The sequence below is a fragment of the Oncorhynchus kisutch genome, linkage group LG7 (assembly GCF_002021735.2).
Source record: "Oncorhynchus kisutch isolate 150728-3 linkage group LG7, Okis_V2, whole genome shotgun sequence".
NCBI classification, from domain to species: domain Eukaryota; kingdom Metazoa; phylum Chordata; class Actinopteri; order Salmoniformes; family Salmonidae; genus Oncorhynchus; species Oncorhynchus kisutch.
In genome coordinates, this window is record NC_034180.2 from 13,775,265 (window position 1) to 13,802,026 (window position 26,762).

Genomic DNA, 26,762 nt, shown 5'->3' on the forward strand with positions numbered 1-26,762 from the left:
AAGGCACTCCTTCGATATAAAGTTATTTTTGACGAAAATGAAAAAGTGTCTATTTGTCACTTCCACTAGGTTGGAGTAATAACATGTTCAACTACTTAAGAAATTGGCTCGAATCTAGGTTGTCCTTTACATTAAGAGAAAATTAGCAATGGAATTTTTTTTTAAATCTTCTCTCATTGACTTCTCAAACCCCAAACCCCGCTCTGGTCTGCTTGGTCTGTTTCGCAAGCGTTCCCGGATGACACGCGATGTTGCGCCTCTGGATTTAGAAACTCTGTGCTCTAACCACAAGGCCACAAGGTAATTTGGAAATGAGTCATCTTTATTTGAGGGCAATTCATTCAAATACATGATGAGGGTTATAAGGGAAATGAAGTTAAGACGAGGAATAACTGTGAGAATATACCAGTGGAGTATTTGTTCTTGTTGATGTGGCCATTCCATGGAAAGGGACAGAATGCTGTGAAAGGGATTTAAAATGAGAGAGCAGGTGAAACACTTGCAAAAGTATATCAAGGTCCATAATACATTTCTTTGTGACTGCGATGTAGTCTGTGCAATCTACAGTTGTGAGCACTAAAACCTTTTTATAATCTGGTACCACAGTACTGTACATGTTTTTGTGACAAACTATTACTATACTTATGCCAAACTACTGTATATTTTTGGATACTACAGTAGTTGTTCCTGCCAAAGCCAGCACCTGGATCTAGGCGCGCTCCTGTGCACAGGATTTTATATTGATGTATTGCTAGGATATGTTAGGGCCGTGTTGCACACACTTGCATTGTGGCAATTGTTCTACTAATACCACAGAACAACCCAATCTCAATCACAGTCAACCTGGGGAACTTTTTAGTGCCCTCAACTGTATGACTAACGAGTAGAGGTGGCCCATCATGTTACCTTGACTCTAGCTTTGCCTGCCTTCCCTCCAGCAGCTGGCTGCTGGATGTTGTTTCCTCCACCCACAGGAATAATCTGACAGGAGAGATTATGAGGAAAGGATGAGAGAGCCTGAATCACCATCACCATTGACATCAAGGTGTGAACACTGTTAAATGGGATGTATTTGGTGCATTGAGATATCTAGGTGTACGACACTATAAGACATACTACTGATACAACAGTAATGATATACCTGCATCAACATTGAAGCCTGGGGGCCTCCAATGCCATTTGCCTGTGGCAGAACTGCAAATAATGGTACAACCTGTAAAGATATGTTTACACAGTGACACTGTAACACAGATTATTTTCAATAGAAACTCCTGATATCTCTAGGCTTCTGGTAAATGTTAGAGAAGCGAAGTTGGACAAAGGAGACAAACCCCATTGGCTAGTTGAGGAAGCTGTCCCTGTTGTAGTGGTATGCCATTGGCTGCTCCCACCTGTTCTACAGGAAGTGCCCCACCCTGCTGAAGAGCACCAATGGGGACCAGCTGGGGCATGGCAGCCTGACCAAGTGCACTCGATTGTTGAATAAGTAATGATCCACCAACTGGTACTACCTGTTTTGCCAATAAGAATAGTTTAGACCAGGAGAAACAGTTTATATTAGAAATATGACATGTTAGAGAGGTAGCCCATAGTACTGATGCTGGTTCAAAAGTTACTTTTTAAAATGCCTGTACTGCAGCACCAGTGCATCGTCTATATGACTCTCTAGTAAGTTTGCTTGCAATCATCTAACAAAAACCTATGTAATTAAATATATAAGTTATATTTCTGAAATATGCCACTGATGGTGTAGTTATATTCACTTTGCAGTTTTTTAAAACCTGTGCTGCAGCACAGGGACACTTTTTAACCACCCACACTGTATACGTGCCTGTGCCAGAAAGGGTCGCCCATTTAAGGCAAGCCCATTCATAACCCCTGGGTTAACAGCATTACCGACCATGCCTCCATTCACAACTCCTCCATTGCCGCCACCACCACCACCCTGGGGAGTAATGCACATTATCCTATTACTTAGCTCATAATGCCTTAACTTCTCTCACTGAGTCATACTGTCCACACTATTTCTTTATACTGTATATGTATTGATACATTTCTGTGTATTATATTGTATTTATGTATAACATTATTGTAAAAGATACTCAGTGATTGTAAAGAAGCTCAGAAAGTAAATGTATATAAAGATAATTTTATCAACAATATCTTTTTGTTAAGATGTTTAAGAAACACACAATACCTCACCACTACCTGAAGACTGTCCTCCAGCCGCCACCTACAAATGAAACCAGGAAAGCACCGTGGACGCTATCAGACCTGGGTCTCAAATTCTTAAAAAAAAAATTCAAATACTTTGTGCCTGTTTGAGCTTGCCTACATGTAGTTAAATTAAATTTAAAAAGTCCCAAAACTGGAAACCCTGAATCTGAATGTGCCAAATCTGGCACTACTAGCAAACTCAAGCAAACGCTCAATGTATTCAAAAGGATTTCCAAGTATTTGAACCCAGGTCTGGACGCTATGGTAGCTACAGTATTGAATAAATATTTAAATGTGTCTTACCAGGTGAGCCATTGTCTGAAAGATGATCCACAGCATACAAAACATGTTGCTCTGCTTTACCAAACAAAAAAGAAAGTCAGAAAAGCATCTCATTGTTGGAAACATATAACCGATAGGAGCAATAACCCTGTGTCATGAATTTTCAATCAATACAAAATCAATACTTGAAATGTGATTAAATTGCATGAAGGCTGTTCCATGAAAATGGTTAAGTTGTCATCTGTCATACCTCTGTGAATGATGGCAGTTTTTCAGCTCACAAAGACACTTCTGAAGATGACATGTTGTTTCTAGTTTTGCTCTTATAAAGAGCCACTTCCTCCATGTCCACTGGTAACAGTCCAATCAGAATACAGCTCTAAATGTTGATCTCACAATTGTGGCTTGCTGACTTCAAAATGCATGTTCAAAATCACATGGATTGCAAAACCTAGACCAGGAATCTGAACCATATTATCATATTACGATTATGTCCTTATTATAAGCCTTTGTTGGATGAGTCAACTGTTCACCTGTGGTGGCTGTGTAAAATAGATGCCGGTTATTATTTTCATTTAAACTAAAAGAGACAAAGCATCACCACTGACGTGAAAGTGACATCACCAACAACAACTTATTACAATTACTTCCCTATTATGTCATTGTACACTACAAATAAGAATATAAAGAAGGCTTGAGTGTAATTCAGTGTAACCTAAAAACTAAATACTGGAGTACTTTCTCTTCATTGTATAAATGTATCATAGTGCATGAAATAACTTTATTGATTACATTTTCCTCGTGGGGGGGGGGGGATCAATAAAGTTACATTCAATTCAATTGTGCATGAAGTAAAACAATCAAACAGGAATGTGATGAGATCCGATGAGGTCAACATGACTTTTATTAGAATGGTTAGTGAAGTAGCTATATCAGGCAAGACATAAAAAACAGTTACAACATTCAACTCTTAGTAATTCTGTCAACATCATATGTTCTACTACATTTACTGCCATTAAAATTTCTCTTTTTGACATGAATAGAGTATTTATTTCTAAGCTCAATTTATTGTGAGAGTCAATTATAAATGGTTTCCATACAAAAAATGCACCCGCATAAAACTATAGCTTTTTTTATGTTTAAAATAAATACTGTAATATTTTGGCCAAAAAGTGATTTGTGATTTGTTTCACCTGCATAGAAGTCCATTTTTGTTTTGTTTATTGTCATCTACAAAAAGCACTCGTAAACTTTCCCCCTCTTGGAATGTGTTCATAACACTGATATCATTGTTAATTGTTTAAAAAATACAATCACCTACTCTACTAATACCACTATCAGCTATACAGTATCTACATACAGTATCACAGAACATCCACATATTTATAGATCCAAATTTGCTTTACCTTGGTCTGATTTAATGATCAGACTTTTTAAAATGTTTTTATTATTATTATTTTTTTACATTTTCACCTAAAATTGCATACCCAAATCTAACTGCCTGTAGCTCAGGACCTGAAGCAAGGATATGCATATTCTTGATTCCATTTGAAAGGAAACACTTTGAAGTTTGTGGAAATGTGAAATTAGTGTAGGAGAATATAACATGAGATCTGGTAAATAATACAAAGAAAAAAGCATATTTTTTTTCATCATCTTTGAAATGCAAGAGCAAGGCCACAATGTATTATTCCAGTTTAGGCACAATTTAGATGCTGGCCAGTAGATGGCAGCAGTGTATGTGCAACGTTTTAGACTGATCCAAAGAACCATTGCATTTCATTTCAAAATGTTGTATCAAGTCTGCCCAAATGTGCCTAATTGGTTTACATTTTTTAGTTCATAACTCTGCACTCTCCTCAAACAATAGCATGGTAGTATTTCACTGTAATAGCTACACTGTGTGGTGGATGAATCAGAATTAGCTGGGTAACAGATAATAAAGATGTCTTATCTGCATAATATGCTTACTTGTTATTAGAATGTTTCCCTTTGGACTCTGGTGTTGGCAGTTGCACTTCTTCCCTCAGCTGGGGTTCAGACAACTGGGGCCCAGAGAGGGGAGAGGTCAGGCTTGTCTTTCACATGTCCCTGGTGCTATGCAGAATATCAGAAAGGGAACAGGACAGGAGGGAACATTGTCTTCATATGTGAATGTATCTGTTAAACCATGTGAAGGGATGGTGTGATTAATGGGGAACCAATTACTGGTTTCCACAATGTCTGTGCGCCAGTCACTCCCTCCTTTGGCCTTGGGGGAAGTGTGTGGTAGTGTCTAGACTTGACAATTGATTTATGCCATTGGATGAGTTGGTGTTTTTGTACTAGGAGTAACAGGAACAAGATAGCAACCTCGTCTTAGGGGCCAAACTGAACAATAATTTATAGCGAATGGTATCTGGCTACGGGATACTCCTTTCTCATTTATAAAGTCTCACTTTGTGAACTGTTCCTTATATCTGTGGTTTGTTATGTCGACTAGGGGTGGAACTTTGCTATAAAAAATCTCAGTAGCCATTGTAGATGGGAGTTTTGGACAAGCCAAGAAATTACTGGTCAAATCAGCATCCTCTCAGAAAACCCACCCCCAAAATCCTGTGCTTTGAATTAGGTCGTCCTTTGATTGGTTAAAGGTGATTTCATCACTGACAAGTTAGCTTTGAATAATGGCTCTCGTTACAGATATAGGCTCAAACAGTTTCAATAAGGAGCAATGCCAGACTGATATGTGAAGTTAAATAGAATGGTGAACACAGAGATCAGGCTGGTTCCACCAGGCTAACTTTACAGAACATCCCAAAAACATACAGTTGAAATCAACACAAGTGACTCTCCAATTAAGGTATGTGGTTCTGCCATGATTGAAGGTTATTTTGTTAAATGCTTATTTAAGCTGGTTGCTTGATGAGGTACTGATTGGACTCAGAAGAGCAGGTTGACATCCATGTCCTCTGCAGAGGGGGAAAATGGAAAATCACAAGAGATGACATCTTTACAAGAGTTCACAATGCAGGGTCATACTATCAAATGTGTGAAAGCACATGACCATGGTCCTTCTGTAAGCTACAGTAATGCAGCATTCATTAATTCACTCACATGTAACTACTACAACTATCACAACATTGCCAATGTCACGCAAGCCTCATTCTTTGGTCAATGAATTGCTTACACTTTGTATAAGACTGCCACTCTTACCATCCTTGATGCCAAAGCAGTGGGTCCACTCCCTGAAGGACACATGTTTGTCTTTGTCTGCGTCACACTCCTGGAAGAAGCGGGAGGTACAATGCTCCATGGGGACTAACGGGACCCTCAGGGGGGCCAGCTCAGAGTGGGACAGGAACCTGGATAGGAACACCAGTGTCATGTTCATAAGCCTATGCAATGGAGAACGTTTTTAAACATTTTGCAACAGAAAACAAAAATGTGTGTCTCTAATTGTGCTTTACTGGCACCTAGATCACCAACAAACTAACATGGTCCAAGCACACCAAGACAGTCACAAAGAGGGCACGACAAATCCTATTCCCCCTAAGAGGACTGGCATGGGTCCTCAGATCCTCAAGGGTTTTACAGCTGCACCATTGAGAGCATCCTAACGAGTTGCATCACTGCCTGGTATGGCAACTGTTCGGCCTCCGACCGCAATGCACTACAGAGGGTAGTGCGTATGGCCCAGTACATGACTGGGGCCAAGCTTCCTGCCATCCAGCACCTCTATACCAGGTGGTGTCAGAGGAAGGCCCTACAAATTGTCAAAGACTCCAGCCACCCTAGTCATAGACTGTTCTCTCTGCTTCCGCATGGCAAGCGGTACCGGAGTGCCAAGTCTAGGTCCAAGAGGCTTCTTAACAGCTTCTACCCCCAAGCCATAAGACTCCTGAATAGCTAATCAAATGGCAACCCAGACTATTTGCATTGCCCCCCCCCCCTCCTTCTATGCTGCTGCTACTCTCTGTTATTATCTATGCATAGTGACTTTAATAACTCTACCTACATGCACATATTACCTCAATTACCTCAACACCGGTGCCCCTGCACATTGACTCTGTACCGGTACCCCCTGTATATGTCCCCGCTATTGTTATTTACTGCTGCTCTTTAATTATTTGGTATTCTTATCTCTTACTTTCTTTCTTTTTTCTTATAACTGCATTGTTGTTTAAGGGCTTGTAGGTAAGCATTTCACTGTACCTGATGTATTAGTCGCATGTGACAAATACACTTTGATTTTATTTGATTTTGAAATTGTGCTTACCTGTTTCACTCCATTTTATTCCATTGGGGATTGAATATGGGGGAGTCTGACCCCAAAACTGGAACCGATTCACGCACAGTCTGAACTGGATTTACCCAAAGGGACTAATTCCAGTTATATCCCAGCTGTGCTTCCACTTGTGTTACCCACTCTATGGGCCTTTAAGGTATACTCAAATGTGAAATGCTCAGTTTGTAACGGCGTTCTTCGTTTGTTGAAGGAGAGTCGGACCGAAATGCAGCGTGGTGGTTAATCATGATAGTTTAATGAGAAAACTGACGATACATGAAATAACTATAGAAATACGAAAACAACAAACGGAACGTGAAACCTAACTACAGCCTATCTGGTGAAACTACACAGAGACAGGAACAATCACCCACGAAAGACAAAGCGAAACTCAGGCTACCTAAATACGGTTCCCAATCAGAGGCAACGAGAATCACCTGACTGCTGATTGAGAACCGCCTCAGGCAGCCAAGCCTATACAACACCCCTAATCAGCCGCGATCCCAAATACTACAAACCCCAATACGAAATACAATAACATAAACCCCTGTCACACCCTGGCCTGACCAAATATATAACGAAAACACAAAATACAATGACCAAGGCGTGACACAGTTAAACTGATTCTTAATCTCATATTAGATTCAGACCCACCATGTATCTGATTCACAATGAGAACCGTAATCAGAGAACAAAACCGTAATGTCTTGTGTAGATGAACAGCTCCAAGTGAAGCTATTCACTCTTGAATCATATCAAAGACATATAGCTACACTTCTTTAATATTGGCCTGCTGCACTAGGCGTGTAACTTTTTACAGACGCTCATATTAATTTCAATGAAAGCTTGGCGTAAGCAAGAGGCTCTTGCTTCTCAGTGTAAAATTACGTTCTGGTTCTTTTTCATGATTATGACATCAACAAACAAATGCATCTTTTCCTGAAGTACTGTACCTGTCAGAAGGGTGCTGGTCCATCTGAGCAAACTGCCAGTGCACGGGATAGATGTACATGTTGTAGTTCTTCTCAAAGTCCTGGGCCAGCAACTCAATGGGGTGGTCGCCGGCATGGAGGCGCCTCTCACTCTCGTGGATCTTTCTCACCTGGGAGATTGACATCATCATTTATGGTCACACATGAATATTAAAGTTGTATTGAATTTAATATGAATATGTGCTAACAAGAAAATCAGTTGTGAGGTGCTGGTGATTTTGTGTCTTTGAGATGTATACTATCAATCACTAAGAATGCAGTTGGTTAAACTTCATAAAGCCCCTTTATATTAATATAAATTATTTAGAAAATATAAATAATTAAACTACTATAACCCCTTTATAGATGGTATGTCTAATGTAAAGTGTTACCCTCATATTTTAAGCTTATAGTTAAGTGTGTCCATAAGAGAGTTTTTTTCAAATCTATGGATCCAATGATATTCAATTAAATAAAAATGTATAAAAATGAAATCCAAATAAAAAAATATGTTTACTCACTCTGATGCGTTGCTTGGGGGTGAGGAAGCCAGGGGACATGGAGTCATGTTCATAGAGATGCAGCAAGACGTTCTTCAGCCAGTCGCGCATACGCAGAGGAAACTGGACCAGTTCGCCAGTCATACAGGGTGCTATGACTAACAGAGAGAGTAAGGTAGGGGAAGAAAGAGAGAGAGTGAAAAAGAGAGGAGAGGAAGAGACAAGGTAAGATGAGGGAATTATATAGAGTGTGAGAAACAAACGAGAGAGAGAAATAAAAATATAGGGAGTAGAAGAAATTGACAAAAATGTGTTATACTTTATGTAGTTATTTCATGTTAGTTACTGTATTGGTCAGAAACTGTAGAGGTGGTCTGACTATAGCTGTCTTACATTTGCAGACTCCAGTGTAGTCCAGGTGAAGTCTATGGCCTCTCTTGGTGCCTTCCAGGTTGCACTTAGTGGCAAAGAACTCACAGGGTGTGTAGGTGACATTGTCAGTTCCACATACCTGCATGAAAGATAAATGACTTCATGAGTTATGGATTTAACAAAGAACATGCTTCAGATAAAGATATTGTAGTGATCCTGCTCTTGGTAAGCAACTAAGCATCACATATTTCCAATATAGTCAACTCTATCGGGACTGAGGCTAGTGCACCTGTCTTAGGAACAGAGGTCTGCAGATACAATTCTAGACAGAACCAACAGCTCCCCAATGTTGCCCCAATGTTGCAATGAACTTTCATTGCGCACACCTGTCCCCTGTTCCCACTGATTGTATTTGTATATATGTGCCCTTTGTTCACCATAGTGGGGTCGATTATTGTTATAATGTCCGTTGGTGCGTGTGAGTACCTGTGCTGTGTGTTTTGGGCTTTCGTGCCCTTGTGGATTGCGCAGATGATTACGGGTCTAGTCCCGTGTGATAATCATTGTGCGTTAGTGTTATTTATTTTAGGTACTCCTTGCTCTTTTTGGGGGGTTTCAACCCTGTGTTTTTGCTACGTGTTTGTTTGGTCTTCATCCCCGTGCCTTTACACCACACGCTGTAATTTGCATTCCTGAGCCTGTCTCCCGAATCTCTTCATACCAACGTGACATCAATTTCCATGGCCTGACCCTAATAGCAACTTTTCCCAAATGTTTTTAAAGGAACTCCTTTCGTATTGTTTATGTTTATTTGACAGGATAGAGAGAACATGCTAGAGCAGTGGGTCAGGTTCAACCCATGCTCGCAGCAGTACATACTGTATAGTATTGTAACATAATGTATAGTATTGTAACATACTGTATAGTATTGTGTTTATAAGCGCGGATATCGACTCTGCCGCTCAAGCATGCTTTTGGGGCACAGTCGATAGCGTGCTGGACTTCGGGCTAGAAGGTCAAGGGTTTGAGACCTGCTCCCTGCCTGTTTCATTACGGTATATATGATTCAGAGGCAACGATTTAAAACACTGAAACGCACCTGGCACCCCAATGACCACTGTTCATACTCACATGATCATAGTCAGTGACACTCTGTGGGCAGGCAGAAGGCTCATGACACACACACACAGGCTTCTTCTCCTTGTTGAGTTTACAGGTCTTTCCATGTTTACAACGGAAGTTCTCACAAGGGTCTAAAAGAGAAAAAAAATACCTAAACACACTCATGCCCTATAATTTTATATCAGTGGAACATTGATGCGAACATTGATGTTTATTTTCTGCTAGATTCACTAAGTCATTGTATTTATACTTTGTTCATGTGTTATTAATGTTTTAATCATGTCTTAATTATGATTCACAAGTATGTACTTTCCATTGGTTATAGATGTCAATGGAAACCCCAGCACTACCACCACAGCCATTACCCCCTGCATTCCATTGCCATTTGAGTTTGTACAGTGCTCGAATTCAACATGAGCTCGCTCATTGACCCCTTAATCCAGCAGAGACGAGAGGGAGTTTGTTTTGGTAGCGTGGCACTATTCTTCTGGGAGTGTTAGTGAAAAGGCCCAGTCAGCAGATTCCTGGTGTGTATGTGTGTGTGTGTGTGAGTGCCTTGCTGAGATTTACACTTACCGGCAGCGGATGCTTGGGGTCTGTATAGGCTGGCCGCCAAAGAGGGCCTGGTGCTGGGGTAGAGGTCCACTGTCGCCCTGATCTGGACCGGGTTCATTCCCACCAGAGGAGCCTGGGTAGGAAACAGAAGGTGAAATCTCAATAGAGGTCAACAAACCACCCACAGATGTTAATAGATAAGATGTGGGCTGCATTTTAAATTACACCCTATTTCCTATATTGTATAGTACACACATTTTGGGAAGCTCTGGGAATAGAGTAGATCCATCCATGGATCATCAGTTTAATTTCAAATAGGTCACCTGCAGAAAAGGGCCTAGCTTTATATAGGGGTTACATGGTTCAATGTAGGTTGAAGTTTTAGGATGACATTGCATTATAGCTAATGGGCGATATGTGATGAGTGTTACCCATTTCCCTGCTCTTCTCCTCTTGGGCTTGTATACAGCACTGTCGGTGGTGCGGTAGTGCTCCTTCACACCCTCATCCCCCTGGTGGTCTGGGACTCCCTCTCCTGGTGGGGCCTCATCCCTCTGTAGGGGGTGCTTCCTCACTCTCTGGTTCTTCCTCTGCTTCCTGGCTTTGCCTCTGGTGTGACTGGCACTCTTGTTTATGTTCTTCTCCTCCTTCTCTTCTCCCCCTTCTACTGAAAGATGTGTCCCATCAAGATCCACACTGTTCTTTGTCTCTTGGAGTTCAGTGTCTGTGTCTGCGTCCTTTTTATTGGTCCCCTTTTCTTGGGAATCGTACTTGTACTGGCCGAGCACTTCCTGGCTCTCAGTGAACTCGGCTTCTTGTATGTCTGGCTGGGACTCATAGTCATCAGTGGCAGTGGGGATTTCGTCCTCCTTGCTAGCTTGTTCTTCTTTCTCCTCCACCTCGGCCTCCACTTTCTTATTTGAAAGGAACTGGGCGTCTTCGGCGAGGGGTTTCCCTTCCTCAAGCTCGGTTTCAAGAGGCTCTGTGTTGTCACTGTCGCTGGCGTAGTCCAGATCCTCTGGAATCTCAGGCTCGGTGTTGCTGTCCATCTCTTCAACTTGAACCTCTTCCTCTACTCCTCTGTCCCCGACCACATGTTCCTCCTCGTCCTCTTTCTCTCTCTTCTCCTCATCCTCAACTGACTCCTCCTCCATCGCCTTCACCTTTTCCGCCTCTTTCTCTGCCTCCACATCCACCTCTACCACCTCCTCATCTTCCTGCTCCTTTTCCAAGTCTCCCACCTCTTCTTCTCCCTCCTCCTCCTCTTCAGACTGTGTCTCCTCAGACTCGATCTTTCCCTCCTCCTCCTCCTCTTCCACCTCTGACTCCCCCTGGAGGAGGTCCACCAGTGCCTTATCTCTCAGCAGGACGGGGGTGCGCCTCTCACCACTGTCGGACACCTCAAACACCCCTCCCTCATTGGAGGGACCCACATTAACATTAGCATTGTCCTTATAGCTTATGTCCTCGTCCTCCTGCTCCTGACTGCTAGACTCAAAGGTCATGAAGGTTGGCAGGACCTCCCCCTCATTGACCTCATCTGGAACAATGTCCTTGGAAAACGAAATGAAAAGTTTCTGGAAAAACAGTTTGTAAATATAACAAAAGATATAGCTTCTGGACAAACTTTTGCCATTCATATAATGAAAGGTAAAGTTTCTGGAGAATCCTTGTCAATGTGTTCTGTTTTTATAGATATGGGGTTTATTTACAGTATGGAACCTATTTAAAATACAGGAGTTGGATGCACTTTACCTTCTGTTTAGCTATGTGTGAGGACTTGGACAAAGCTTCATGTTTGTCGTGAGGTTTGCCTTTGACCTTGGGAATAGCAAATAATTCTTTATAAAACATCATTAGACTTGTGGTTATTCAACAGGGCTACAATGATTGGCATCATACATTTTTATTAAAAAGCTGTTCATAAAGTAAGAGTGGATTTATCAGTACTTACAGACACAGCAAATGCTGAGGCCAATAGCCAAAGGAATATTAAACGGGTCTTCATACCTATAACGACATCAAATTAAATGGAATATATTATTTATTAGTATTTATAATTGAGTATAAAGTTTAAAGGACCAGTGCAGTCAAAATACATTTTCCCTTTGTCCCTTTATGAATACCATGAGTGGGACTTTTTATTGCTCAATCTAATTTGAGCTGATTTAATATTTTCAATAGGCCTAACGGATGCATGCTCAAACTTGTGCACTTTTAATTGACTGAAATTGAGATATCAAAGTGTCACAAACAAAATAATTTAACAATAGGCCAGGTGATCTTTTTTCACAAGCAAATAGACATTTTCGGGAAGTGCTCAAGGCTTGCCATTCCATGACAACAGCATTTATTTTTCAACAATGCTTTGAAGCAATGGGGCTTAATCATTTACAGCAAAAATAGTAGGCTAATAAGTCCTTCGTTTTTGGGTCATGTTCAGTTAAAAATATTTTCTAATCAATATTTCCAAGTAATTTCTTGAAGATCAAGGGGTATGTATTTAATCAACTGAAATGACTAGAAATCTGACAGATGTAGTTTAACATAATAATACGATTGGGCTATATCTTTATCTGTATTGAAGTAGAAAGCAATGGGTTAGAAATATACCTAACCGATAAAGTAAAATGCAACATCCATTATTGGCCAGCTAAACTCTAACGCTTTTCTTCTGGTGAAAGAGGCGGACCAAAATGCAGCGTGGTTAGTTTTGTATATCTTTAATAAAGATGAAAAATACACCAATCTACAAACCATGAAAAAAACGAAACAGTCCTATCTGGTGCCACAAAGACAGGAACAATCACCCACAAGAGACCTAAAGAATATGGCTGCCTAAATATGGTTCCCAATCAGAGACAATGATAAACACCTGCCTCTGATTGAGAACCACTATAGGCAACCATAGACTTACCTAGAGTACTACTCTAACCACAATCCCATAACTACAAACAACCCCAGACAAAACAAACCACATAAATCCCCATGTCACACCCTGGCCTAACCAAAATAATAACAAAAACACAGAATACTAAGGCCAGGGCGGGACAAACTCTAACATTGATTGATCCTGCAATAGATGTTGTTCAATTGGTAATATTCCTTTGTGTCTTCTACTAATGCCTCATAATAGGAAAGTAATCAGATTATGTTACTGAGTTTGGGTAATCCAAAAATGACATTACTGATACAAGTTTGGACAGGTAACTAGTAACTTTAATGATTTCTATTTAGAAAGTAACCTATCAAACCCTGTCGGTTCAACACAACTATGTAGAATTCAAATCCCGCCCCAAGCCGGCCCCAATGGATACCAACTGAAATGGCCCATGGCAGACCACCCAGACCTCCCCCCGCAAGGTAGTCTGGGTATTATGCACACTATGCGCTGCCTAATGACCCTCTCCTGTCCCAGCTGTAACCACACTGTGGGCTACACTGGGAGAAGTGACATCCAAGCTATAAAACCTCACAAATGTGTGTGGTGATGCCCAACTTGCCCCAGCGCAAATATCCCCTACAGTCAATCCTTCAAAAAGAGCCCAAGACGCTGCCAAACCCATGGTCGAGTGGGCAGGTACACCGCTAAATAACCCTTACCACTTGCTGCTGTATGCCAGGGTGATAGCCTTCACAAGCCAGTAGGCGAGACGTTGCTTAAAGAGCGCCCTGCTACGAGCTGGATTAGCTAAACAGACAAAAAGCTGGTCACATAACCGGTTATCTCGAGTCCGCTCAAAGTGCGTGCATAAAGCTAGTACTGGACAGGGCATGAAACCTCTGTTGCTCTACAGAAGCAAAAGGAGGAGGTGAAAAGGAAAATAAGCTCAAAGGCTAAAGACATGTAAGTCATAACCATGAAGGCCACATTAGCACACAACGTCACCTTAGAGTCGCCAGGGGTGGACAGGAACGCTGTACGGAAAAGGCGTGGAGGCCCCCAACACATTTAGCCGAGGCCAAAGCCATGAGCAGAGATCTCTTGCAGGAGATGATCTTCAGATCCACCAACTCCAGAGGCTCAAAGGGGGCAGCACACAATGCCTCCAAAACCAGAGCTAAATCCCATGTGGGCCCAATAGGTACAGCAGGGTCCAAGACCACTGGTGCGCAATAACTTTTGTTTTCTTGCGTTGCGTAAAGATCTACATCGGCCCTGCCTAACCTCTCCCATATCTGGGCAGCCACCCAGGGGTGTAGCCTCCACTGACCAGCACATACCAGCCCATCAAACGTGGGAGGAGATGCATGAACGCCAATTACATCCTCTGAAGCTCCAGGTAATTTAAATGTTGGGCACTCTGTCCACCATCCATACCCCCGATTTGAGTAGCTATCACACAGTGTGCCCCACACTTAGAGGAACACGTCTATTATGACCACCTTGCGGAATAACACCTGTCCCATGAGCACCCCTTGCAACAGTACCCCACTGGGCCAGTGCCTGCAGGCATGCCGGGGACAACCGGAGTGACCGGTTAAGGTGGCAGAAGATAGCCCTATTTACCAAGTCCATATTATGCAAGAAAAGCTGAAATAAGCAAAGAGAAACAACAGTCCATTACTTTAAGATATGTCAATATGGAACATTTCAAGAACTTTGAATGATTCATTTTATTTAAGGCACATTCAAGGCACACTTAAACCAGCATGGCTACCACAGCGTTGGGCTTAGTGCGACAATCATTTGTTTTCAACAGGACAATGACCCAACACACCTCCAGGCTGAGTAAGGGCTATTTGACCAAGAAGGAGATTGATGGAGTGCTGCATCAGATGACCTGGCCTCCACAAACCCCCGACCTCAACCAAATTGAGATGGTTGGGATGAGTCGGACCGCAGAGTGAAGGAAAAGCAGCCAACAAGTGCTCAGCATATGTGGGAACTCCTTCAAGACTGTTGGAAAAGCTTTCCAGGTGAAGCTGGTTGAGAGAATGCCAAGAGTGTGCAAAGCTGTCATCAAGGCAAAGGGTGGCTATTTGAAGAATCACAAATATAAAATATATATTTTTTGTTTAACACTTTTTTGGTTACTACATGATTCCATGTGTTATTTCATAGTTATAATGTTTATTATTATACTATTATTATACAATGTAGAAAATAGTAAAAATAAAAGAAACCCCCTTGAATGAGTAGGTGTTCTAAAACCTTTGACCGGTAGTGTATATTTCAAAATAGTTGGGAAGAGATTTTCGATGTACCGATTCCATAGCACATGGTTCATGAATGGAAAGGCAAAACGACGCCAGATTTAAAAAACGTAGCATTTTTAAATAAAAATTATTGTACAATATTCTTGCAACCAAAATAATGTTATATATATGGGGGGATACAACCTTCCCAGCTCTGGAGATTTTACTGCGAATAAACAGAGTCAATAGCTCATTCATTTTGGTACAGTCCATATGTAGCTTGTTTTTGGTCACAGGTCCAGGAATGGCTGAAGAATTGTAACATTTACCTGGAGCTAACGCTGCATATAGCAATGCTGGGTGATTTGAAAAGTAATTCCCAATCGATGAATAATATAATAATACTTTTTGTAAAAAAAAATCTTTAATTTACCATCTGTAGAAACTATGAGAATAGAAAGGTTCAGAACTTTTCTAAAGCATCACAGCACAGTTGAAAAATATAATGCAATATTTGTAAGAGTTTTAAGAGATAGATGGGAGGAGCTGAATGGAGCTGAAGGGTGGGACTAATAACAACAAGATAACAAATGTAAAATATACTGTGTCTGTAAAATGTACACTACCTTTCAAAAGTTTGGGGTCACTTAGAAATATCCTTGTTTAAAAAAAAAAATTGTCCATTAAAATGACGTGAAATTGATCAGAAATACTGTATAGACATTGTTAATGTTGTAAATTACTATTGTAGCTGGAAACGGCAGATTTTTTATGGAATATTTGTTTGACCTGTCCTTGTGATTCTTTCCACCCCCCTCCAGGTGTCGCCTTTCTTCTCCATTATCCCCTGTGTATTTATACCTGTGTTCTCTGTTTGTCTGTTGCCAGTTCTGTTGCCAAATGTTGGCTGAACGCCATGACCAGGCATTGGACAGTTTGCTGGAGCAATTCCACGGGTTGTCTGGGAACCTACCTACCATGGTGGTAACCCCACAGCTCCTCAATGACTCAGCTGCTAGCAGCGCCGTCTCATCGTTCACTCCACCTTCTCGGTTAACTCCTCCAGAACACTTCAATGGAGAGCTGAGCACCTGTCAGGCGTTCCTAGCTCAGTGTGCCCTTGTCTTCGAGCTCCAGCCCTCTTCCTTCCCCTCGGATCGCTCGAAGATAGCCTACCTCATCACGCTGATGTTCGGGAGGGTTCTCACGTGGGCTACTGCCATGTGGGAACAACAGTATATGCGCTAGTCTGGAGGGGTTCGTGAGGAAGGTTTTTGATGCCCCGTTCTCCGGGCGAGAAGCCACCCGGAAGCTAATCCAGCTGCGGCAGGACTCCCACAGTGTAGCTGATTATGCAGTGAATTTCTGCACCTCTTGGAATCAAGAGGCACTGTTCAATATGTTCCTGCACGGTGTCTCGGAGGAGGTCAAGGACGAGCTTGCAGCATGGGAGTTGCCTATGGAGCTCGATTCCCTCATTGCTTTGACCACCATTTGTATCGATGGGCGATTATGGAACGATGGAGGGAGAGGAATTTGGATTTCGCTCGCACGCCCAGGGCTCCCACCTTGCCTCCGAGTCATCCTGGAAGCTCCCGGCGGTCTCATTTCCGAGAGAACACAAAGCTTCCCGACCTGCCCCAAGGGCTGCCGAAGATGGCCAAGTAACTGCTTCCTGAGCCTATGGCACTAGGCAGAGCTGGGCTGTCGCCAGCGGAATGGCAATACATGATCGACACAAAGAGTTGTCTGTATTGCGGGACTATTGGTCATTTCGTGTCCTCTTGACCTTTAAAAAACAGGCTCACTGGTAGGAGTGAGTACTCTTTTTAAAAGTTTGGGTTTTGAGTCGTTGGAGAGCGGCAAAACGATGTTTATCTATATATAGACGTTAATGAACCATCAATACCATCAATGAACCATCTGCAATATGGGTGTTGGATGTGAATGAATTTGCAAAAGCAAATTGAATTGATTAATCAATGATAATGATGGATAGGATAGGCTATCGGGGAATTAAACTTGAATTAACCTGAGAAGTTGGTTCATCTAGGTTAATATGGAAAAGTTTAAAATGTCTGATTTAATTGGAAGAACCTGAAAAGGTATGTTCTACAAATTAATTTATTACATTGAATGAGACGATAATATTCAATCAATTGAGATTGGCTGGATTATCATAAGTGTAACCAGTAGTTCGAAAGTGATGGTACATTCAACACCAGGGTCACTTATCCCTAGGGCTGAAACCACATGGGATTCCCGCGAAGATGGGAGTTCTGTCAATATTGGATCAGAACTGGGGGTTTGGTTCCAAATAGCTTGTAAAAGCAAATTGAATTGATTAGTTAATGATAATGACTAATAAAACCTGTATAGGCTATTTGGGAATTAAACTTTAATTAACCTGAAAGCGTAGCTGTATCAAGGTTAACGTGGAAAAGTTTAAATTGTCTCATTTGTGGTAACCAATCAATTTGGATATTATTCAAAATGTCCATTTGAAAAAGATAAGTTAGGAATTTTATGAATAATGACTAAACAATATCCCCATTTTAAATAGAACTGTAACTAAGTAAACTTATACTCTGTTTTATTATATCTGATTAACAATATTAATTCATAAGTGAGGGATTGTGGAGCCAGAAACAGGGGGTAATTAAATAAAATAAATACCATTCCAGCCAGGTTGGAGAAGACTGGAAGTGGGTTTTTTTAAGTAAGGAGAAAGGGTCGATAACCTATGGTTGAACCGACTCAACTTAGCTCTGGGATGTTTAGATAAGGCAGTGTGTGTTTTCTTAGGTTTTCCATTAGCTGGAACTGTCTGCTGTGATGGATAAAAATTTCAAAAGGTTTATCTCGAATGAACTTTTGAACTGTTGGAAGAAATAATATTTTATAACCTATGACGTCATATTTTGTATATAAACTGTTGTTCGTGGTTACATGGCAGCGCGCTCTGAGAATAAATACTCTTATCTATTTTTGATAAGACTGGTCTCTGTCTATTTTATGCAAATGAGAATCTTACAAATTCTCATAAAATAGACTAGGTGAATTCAATTAATGAAAACATATTGGACTAATAAAATTATATGAAAAGTAAGTCTGGCAACTTTACCTCTTAGTTATCCTCTCTAGGCTAGGGGGCGGTATTTTCACATCCGGATGAAAAGTGTGCCCAAAGTAAACTGCCTGCTACTCAGGCACAGAAGCTAGGATATGCATATTATTAGTAGATTTGGATAGAAAACACTCTGAAGTTTCTAAAACTGTTTTAACCTGTTATGGCTGCAATCCCGATACTGGGATCGATATGACAACTACCAGTGAAAATAGAGGGCGTCAAAATTCAAACCACAGAAATCTCATAATTACAATTCCTAAAACATACATGTCTTATATCATTTTAAATCTATTTTCGTTGTTAATCCCAGCAAAGTGTCCAATTTCAACTAGGCTTTTCAGCGAAAGCATTACAAACCATTATGTTAGGTCTCCACCAAACCACAATAAGCCCTGCCATTTTCCAGCAAAATATAGCCTTCGCAAAAAACAGAAATAAAGATTAAATTAATTACTAACCTTGAATTATCTTCATCAGATGACACTCATAGGACTTCATGTTACATAATACATGCATGTTTTGTTTTATAAAGTTCATATTTATATCAAAGAAATCTGAGTTTACATTGGCACGTTAGATTCACTAGTTATAGATAGGGATAGGGCTGTTTCGGTTTTCACATTACGTTTATTGTTTTTGTATAGTTCGTGTTTCTTTATTATTTAATAAACATGGATTGCAATAGCCACGCTGCATTTTCGTCCGATCCTTGTTCTACCTCTTCGTCAGAGGAGGAGATAGAAGAGAGCCGATACACACAAAACAACCTTGAAGATTGGATTCAGCATTGAATAGTCCTTAGCACAGGTACTTCCTGTTTGAGTTTCTGCCTATAGGAAGGGAGGTGCAAAATGGAGTCGTGATCAGGTTTGCCGAAGGGAGGGCAGGGAAGGGCCTTGTAGGCATTTCAAAGCTGAGTAGCAGTGGTCTAATATTTTCCCAGAGCAAGTGCTACAGTCAATGTGTTGGTAGAACTTCGGTAGTGTTTTCCTCAAATTTGCTTGGTTAAAATCCCCAGCTACAATAAATGTTGCCTCATGATATGTAGTGTCTAGTTTACATAAAGTCCAGCGAAGTTCTTTGAGGGCCGTCGTGGTATCGGCTTGAGGGGGAATATACACGGCTGTGACTATAACCAAAGAAAATTCTCTTGGGATGTAATACGGTCATTTGATTGTGAGGTATTCAACGTCGGGTGAACAAAAGGACGTGAGTTTCTGTATGTTATCACAATCACACCATGAGTGGTTAATCATCTTCCCAGAGAGTTATTTATTCCTGTCTGCGCAATATACTGAGAACCCAGCTGGCTGTATGGACAAAGACAGTATATACCGAGAGAGCCATGTTTCCGTGAAACAGAGTATGTTACAATCCCTGATGTCTCTCTGGATGGAAATTCTTGCCCTGAGCTCGTCTTCTTTATTATCCAGAGACTGAACATTAATGAGTAAAATACTCGGATGTGGTGAATAGTGTGAGGACCTCCTGAGTCGGACTAGAAGTTCACTCCGAATCCTTCTTCTCTGCAGGCGGTGATTTGGATCAGCCTCTGGAATCAGTTCAATTGCCCTGGGGGGGTACGAACCAAGGATCCAATTCGGGAAAGTCGTATTCCCGATCGTAATACTGTTAAGTTACCGCCGCTCTCTTATCCAAAAGTAATTTCCGGCTGTATGTAATAACACAAAAAATGTCCTGAGTTAATAACGTAAGAAATAACACACACAAAAATAATTACTGCAAAGTTGCTTAGGAGCTAGAAGCAGAGCTGCCGGCACCATCTTGCAGCCTGCCTCCTGACTGCATCCTCACATGATCTAGGGTAACACTGCGCATGTGCGACGTTGTTCGCAGCAGGCAGTGAGTCTCCCGTAAAGTGTCATCTGAGGGGGCATAATGCCCTCTCGTGGACTGGGATGAATTGGTTATTTTTTATTTCCACCACTCTCGACAACTGTGTGTCTAAGCGGGTCAGCCCGCTTAGCTGGTAGGGCTCCGCCTGTCTCTTTTCGGGAAGGTTCTCCACAGTCAGCCCCGAAAGACCTCAGAGTGAGAAAACCACGCAGCGCCTCTTCCTGCTTCTTTTTAGCCTCAAACTGGGCCGGAGAAATCTTCTTATCAAATTACATCTATCTGTCCCTCTCTGGCACCTCCAAGAGAGTCAGCTAAAGATGACACTTTCCCACCACAGTAGCTCCCATACTTTCCCTGAGCAACAGAACAGTGCACCAGGACATTAGTAGAATGAAATGTGTGGGGCTACCTGGCAGTCAAAGTTGGGTCCTACTCTGCCAGCAGCTCGGTCTGGTAGAACTGTAGAATAGTGGTGGACGAAAGGGAATGTGGCTTGGACCAGGTTGTTGCCACTTCCTTGCTGAAAACCGGAAAAAGAGGCAGGTGGTGCTTGGACTGCGGCAATCATAGGGGGCAGGTATGTGGAAGATTTCTTCAGCGGGAAGGACGGTCACTTCTGCGGGGAAGGACGATCACTAGCGTGAAGAGGTAGCTGCCCCGGAATTAAGTCCTCAACCAAGAACCCCCCTGAGCCCGCCAGAGACAACATGTCGTCATCCGAACTTGGGCCCAGTGAATCTCTGTGGGAGACCGAATCAGCCAGGCTAGTTCTATTTGCTTTGACCACAGCCCCAAATCCCTCCCCACGTCCTGCAACTTAGCAGGTACCGGTATCCAGCAGAGGAAGGTCGCCAATGTTAACCCCAAGCTTTCTCAAGAATGCTATATGTCTATCTAAGGAGTTTGCATGCAGCCGCTGGACTGGTTTTGAAAGAGTGCCCCCTGAGCATGTTCCAAGCCGAACAAAATAAATCATGAGTATCTATGGGAGAAATAGTACAACCGCATGACTGGAGACATGGTCCCGAACCTGAACCCAGCTTAGCCTTCATCGTCTCGGTCAAATGTTTTGCCGTCTTACTCATTGCTGAAGCATATTGAAGAATAACGCATTTTTTGTGACAAGAAAACTCTGAGAACAAATACAAACCCCAGCACACAACGAGTGAACATGACAGTTTAGTTGGCACAAAGTCAGATAATCTCATGTTCCGGTATTATTATTTTTTGCAGAAGCGTGAATTGTTCCTGCTCACAATCGAGGTGAAGAGTGAAAGAATTGCAGGAATGAATTCGTGGCCTCGGGGTTATCGTTATCACCTGTGGAAGGTTATCATTTTCAGAAAGGCACAGATTTCATTAGCCTTGTCAGGCATGATTCCAGTTCTTCAATCAAAGTCGCGAAAGTGAGTTGTGTTGTACCGAGAGTGCAGACTGAAAGGGAACCCTTTCTCTCCCGACACATTCCTAGCTAAATTCTTGCTTGAGAAATCGTTTTTTTGTTATTTTTTATGGAAAACTATTACAGTAAGGTACTTCATATTTACCAATTAATGTTTTGATAATGAGATAAAAACAGATGTATTGGGCCTTAAAAGAGGCAAAGTGCAATTAGTACATACAGTTGAAGTCGGAAGTTTACATACACCTTAGCCAAGTACATTCAAACTCAGTCTTTCACAATTCCTGACATTTAATCTTAGTAAAAATTCCGTTTTAGGTCAGTTAGGATCACCACTTTATTTTAAGAATGTGAAATGTCAGAATAATAGTAGAGAGAATGATTTATTTCAGCTTTTATTTCTTTCATCACATTCCTAGTGGGTCAGAAGTTTACATACACTCAATTAGTATTTGGTAGCATTGCCTTTAAAAAGCCAAATGTTTCAGGTAGCCTTCCACATGCTTCCCACAATAAGTTGGGTGAATTTTGGACAATTCCTACTGACAGAGCTGGTGTAACTGAGTCAAGTTTGTAGGCCTCCTTGCTCACTCACGCTTTTTCAGTTCAGTTCAGTTCTGCCCACACATTTTCTATAGGCTTGAGGTCAGGGCTTTGTGATGGCTACTCCAATACCTTGACGTTGTTGTCCTTAAGCCATTTTGCCACAACTTTGGAAGTATGCTTGGGGTCATTGTCCATTTGGAAGACCCATTTGCGACCATGCATTAACTTCCTGACTGATGTCTTGAGATCTTGCTTCAGTATATCCACGTATTTTTCTATCTTCATGATGCCATCTATTTTGTGAAGTGCACCAGTCCCTCCTGCAGCAAAGCACCCCCACAACATGATGCTGCCACCCCTGTGCTTCACGGGTGGGATGGTGTTCTTCGGCATAGAAGCCTCCCCCTTTTTTCTCCAAACATAACGATGATCATTATGGCCAAACAGTTATATTTTTGTTTCATCAGACCAGAGGACAGTTCTCCAAAAAGTGCAATCTTTGTCCCCATGTGCACTTGCAAACCGTAGTCAGGCTTTTTTATGGTGGTTTTGGATCAGTGGCTTCTTCCTTGCTGAGCGGCCTTTCAGGTTATGTCGATATAGGACTTGTTTTACTGTGGATATAGTTACTTTTGTACCTGTTTCCTCCAGTATCTTCACAAGGTCCTTTGCTATGGTTCTGGGAATGATTTGCACTTTTCGCACCAAAGTACGTTCATCTCTAGGAGACAGAATGCTTCTCCTACCTGAGCGGTATGATGGCTGCTTGGTCCCATGGTGTTTATACTTGCGCACTATTGTTTGTATAGAAGAACGTGGTACCTTCAGGCGTTTGGAAATTGCTCCCAAGGATGAACCAGACTTGTGGAGGTCTACAGTTTTTTTTCTGAGATCCTCGCTAATTTCTTTTGATTTTCCCATGATTTCAAGCAAAGAGCACTGAGTTTGAAGGTAGGCTTTGAAATACATCCACAGGTACACCTCCAATTGACACAGAAGCCATTACATATTTTTCTAGAATTTTCCAAGCTGTTTTAAAAGCACAGTCAACTTAGTGTATGTAAACTTCTGACCCACTGGAATTGTGATACAGTGAATTATAAGTGAAATAATCTGTGTGTAAACAATTGTTGGAAAAATGACTTGTCATGCACAAAGTAGATGTCCTTACCGACTTGCCAAAACTATAGTTTGTTAAGAAGACATTTGTGGAGTGGTTGAAAAACAAGTTGGACAAACCATTTTCCCCAACTCTAGAACATTTCAATCTTGACCCCCCTCCCACGCCTCCTCTCGGTTGCCATTGTGTGAGGCTCTCCCTTCAGAGATGCGCCAGTCTCTCAAAAGCCACATTGAGAGTTCAGCAGACGCTAAAGCAAACACCAGAAGCTACTAGATAGGAAATAGAGTCGACTAAGTCCACAAACTTTTTTGTCTCTGGGTTTGGAGAGTTTGGGGGGAATGACAAAAATGATAAATCACTTGGAAAAGATTGAAACGGGATGATTCTGTTTTAGCCATTAAATATAAAATATCCAGTGTAATATAAATATCACGTGAATGTTGTCTTTGTTGGTTTTACTAGCTACATAAGGTAATGAGATTACTCTTTGGTCAAACTTTGTGGAGATTTTAATGTTTTTTTTTTACCCAGTAATTACATTAAATGCTCTCTAAAGCATGAGGGGGTATTGAATGCTAAAAATGATAAATCACTTGGAAAAGATTGAGAAGGGATGATTCTGTTTTAGCCTAATGGTATAAATATCACGTGAATGTTGTCTTTGTCGGTTTTACTAGCTACATAAGGTAATGGGATTACTCTTTGGTCAAACTTTGCAGAGTTTATAAAGTTTTTTTTACCCAGTCATTTAATGAAATGCTCTCTAAAGCATGCATGCTAATGTAAAATCATAAAGGAAAAAACGGAGTTGTAGACGTCTGAAACATCCATAACACCTAATACAATCCTGAAGATGCACCCTATGCAACACAATGGGGCCAAAATATACCCATCTGAGCAGATTGACTGAGCAGTTAACATAACACAAAATCACTCTTCTCATTACAATACGTAACCACCACATCCCCAGTATCAATTTCCTCAGTAAGACAATAAATACGTTTTGAGGGTTTAGTTTTTGCGACATCAAAAATGTGTCTTCAAGGAATTTTAAATGATAATTTCAAGTGGATGTAGCTAAGAGAGAAGAAGATAAAGTTGTTACCTGGTGTTGGCAGCTGCAAGGAGAGGTCTGAGACTGGGTCACAAAGATGCAAACACACATACACACACAATGTCCTATCTCACCCAAGACAGTGCACACTGGCGTGTCGTCCAGCAACACACACACCACACCTCGTCTTTCATGCCTTCTATGTCAAAGGAAACAGTGGACAGTGGACCACAGCAAAGGAGACGGTCAACTGAGTATAGCCAAGCAGGGAAGCAAGAGAGAGAGCTTATTCAATCAAACCCTTATGGCAGAATATTACACGCAAGCTCGTATTTCCTATGGTCAACTAAAATCACCCGAAATGGTTTACAATCACAAGAATGGATGATACACTGACGCGTGAAACCCAAGAGGCCGGTGGCACCTTAAAAGGGGAGACGGGCTCATAGTAATGTCTGGAATGGAATCAATGGAATGGTATTGGACACATCGAACAGATGGTTCCCATGTGTTTGATCCACTACTTAACCAAAAGCATGTGGACACCTGCTTGTCGAACACCTCATTCCAAAATAATCGGCATTAATATGGAGTTGATCCCCCGATTGCTGCTATAACTGCCTCTACTCTTCTGGGAAGGCTTTCCACTAGATGTTAGAACATTGCTATGGGGATTTGCTTCCATTTAGCCACTAGAGCATTAGTGAGGTCGGGCACTGATGTTGGTCGATTAGGCCTGGCTCACAGTCGGTGTTCCAATTCATCCAAAAGGTGGTCGATGGAATCATCTAGAATGTCATTGTATACTGTAGCGTTAAGATGTCCCTTCACTGGAACTAAGGGGCCTAGCCCAAACCATGAAAAACAGCCCCATACCATTATTTCTCCTCCACTAAACTTTACAGTTGACACCATGCATTGGGGCAGGTAGCATTCTCCTGGCATCCGCCAAACCCAGATTTTTCCGTTGGACTGCCATATGCTGAAGTGTGATTCATCACTCCAGAGAACGTGTTTTCACTGCATCGTGCATGGTGATTTTAGGCTTGTGCTGCTGCTCTGCCATGTAAACCCATTTCATGAAGCTCCCGACTAACAGTTATTGTGCTGATGTTGCTTCCAGAGGTGTTTGGAACTCTGGAAAGTAGTGAGTGTTGCAACATAGGACAGACGATTTTTACGTGCTAATCGCTTCAGCACTCCGCAGTCCTGCTCTGTGTGCTTGTGTGACTGAGCTGTTATTGCCCCTAGACGTTTCCACTTCACAATAACAGCACTTATATTTGACCTGGGCAGCTCTAGCAGAGAAGAAACTTGACCAACTGACTTCTTGGAAAGATGGCCTCCTATGACAGTGCCAGGTTGAAAGTTATTGAGCTCTTCAGTAAGGCAATTCTACTGTCAATGTTTGTCTACGGAGTTTTCATGGCTGTGTGCTCACTTTTATAACCTGTCTGCAACTGGTGTGGCTGAAATAGCCAAATCCACTGATTTGAAAGGGGAGCCAGATACTTTGCTATATATAGTGTACCTTTCCATTCACTCCATTACAGCTATTATTATGAGTCATCCTCCCCTCAGAAGCCTCCTGTGGTGTGAACACACATAAGCATTGTGTTATGTAGTAGGTGGCTAAGAGGGGAAGGCCACAGTCAGGACCAAGTTAATGTAGGGGTTTACCGGGACTGAAGCCCCTCTGCCCAGGAGACAGCAACAAATATATATACACAGTATATATTATATATGTACTGCAACTGCCAACCACAGAAGAACTCAGGAGCCCACTCTCAATGAGTGTTGACAGCCTGTTGCTGCCTGCTGCTGCTCTGCGAATCATCAGATGGGGGAAGGAGAGGAGTTAGGGGGCCCACGTAGGTAACTGGGGGTCCTGCCTTGATTGGGTAACTTATTAATAAAAAGTTAAAAAAATAACTGCAAAATAAGTACATGTGACTGGTCAATTGTGCGAGTCATGTGTCATTCATAATCCAATCAGAAAGCATAAAATAAAACAACAGCACGAGCAAGAACTTAAACAAACAATACTCGAACTGACTGGTTATTTTTCTGCTCAACACAAAGGCACGACAACCAAAATGCCTGCAATCAAGCATATGAAAGATCAACCCATTGGCGGAGTGGGTGCCTTGAGCTGCACATACTTTGAATTTGGTTGGGGTAAATACTGTAAACTGCTGCCTTGAGACAGATTCACGCTTGTGCTG

The 26,762-nt window shown here is 41.7% G+C and overlaps 1 protein-coding gene and 1 long non-coding RNA gene across 3 annotated transcripts; both read right to left on the minus strand.

The window, feature by feature from the left end:
• Positions 1–1,830: 1,830 nt before the first annotated feature.
• Positions 1,831–2,576, minus strand: LOC116374630 (uncharacterized). The gene is made up of 3 exons (XR_004210522.1): positions 2,521–2,576; positions 2,198–2,233; positions 1,831–1,945 (listed from the first exon to the last, which is right to left on the minus strand). It is a non-coding gene; the product is annotated as an uncharacterized LOC116374630 (long non-coding RNA).
• Positions 2,577–3,385: 809 nt separating this feature from the next.
• On the minus strand, positions 3,386–24,896 carry LOC109894216 (SPARC-like protein 1). 2 transcript variants are annotated; one of them, XM_020487515.2, is made up of 11 exons: positions 24,589–24,896; positions 12,241–12,296; positions 12,042–12,107; positions 10,718–11,863; positions 10,308–10,419; positions 9,741–9,862; positions 8,631–8,748; positions 8,259–8,395; positions 7,720–7,868; positions 5,695–5,843; positions 3,386–5,450 (listed from the first exon to the last, which is right to left on the minus strand). In XM_020487515.2, exons 2-11 carry the CDS (start codon positions 12,292–12,294, stop codon positions 5,422–5,424), a joined length of 2,082 nt encoding a protein of 693 aa, XP_020343104.1. In that variant the 5' UTR covers positions 12,295–12,296; positions 24,589–24,896; the 3' UTR covers positions 3,386–5,421. The 2 variants fall into 2 exon arrangements, with proteins under 2 accessions (XP_020343104.1, XP_020343106.1); XM_020487517.2 differs by having other exon boundaries at positions 10,718–11,839; positions 24,589–24,894.
• Positions 24,897–26,762: the final 1,866 nt, after the last annotated feature.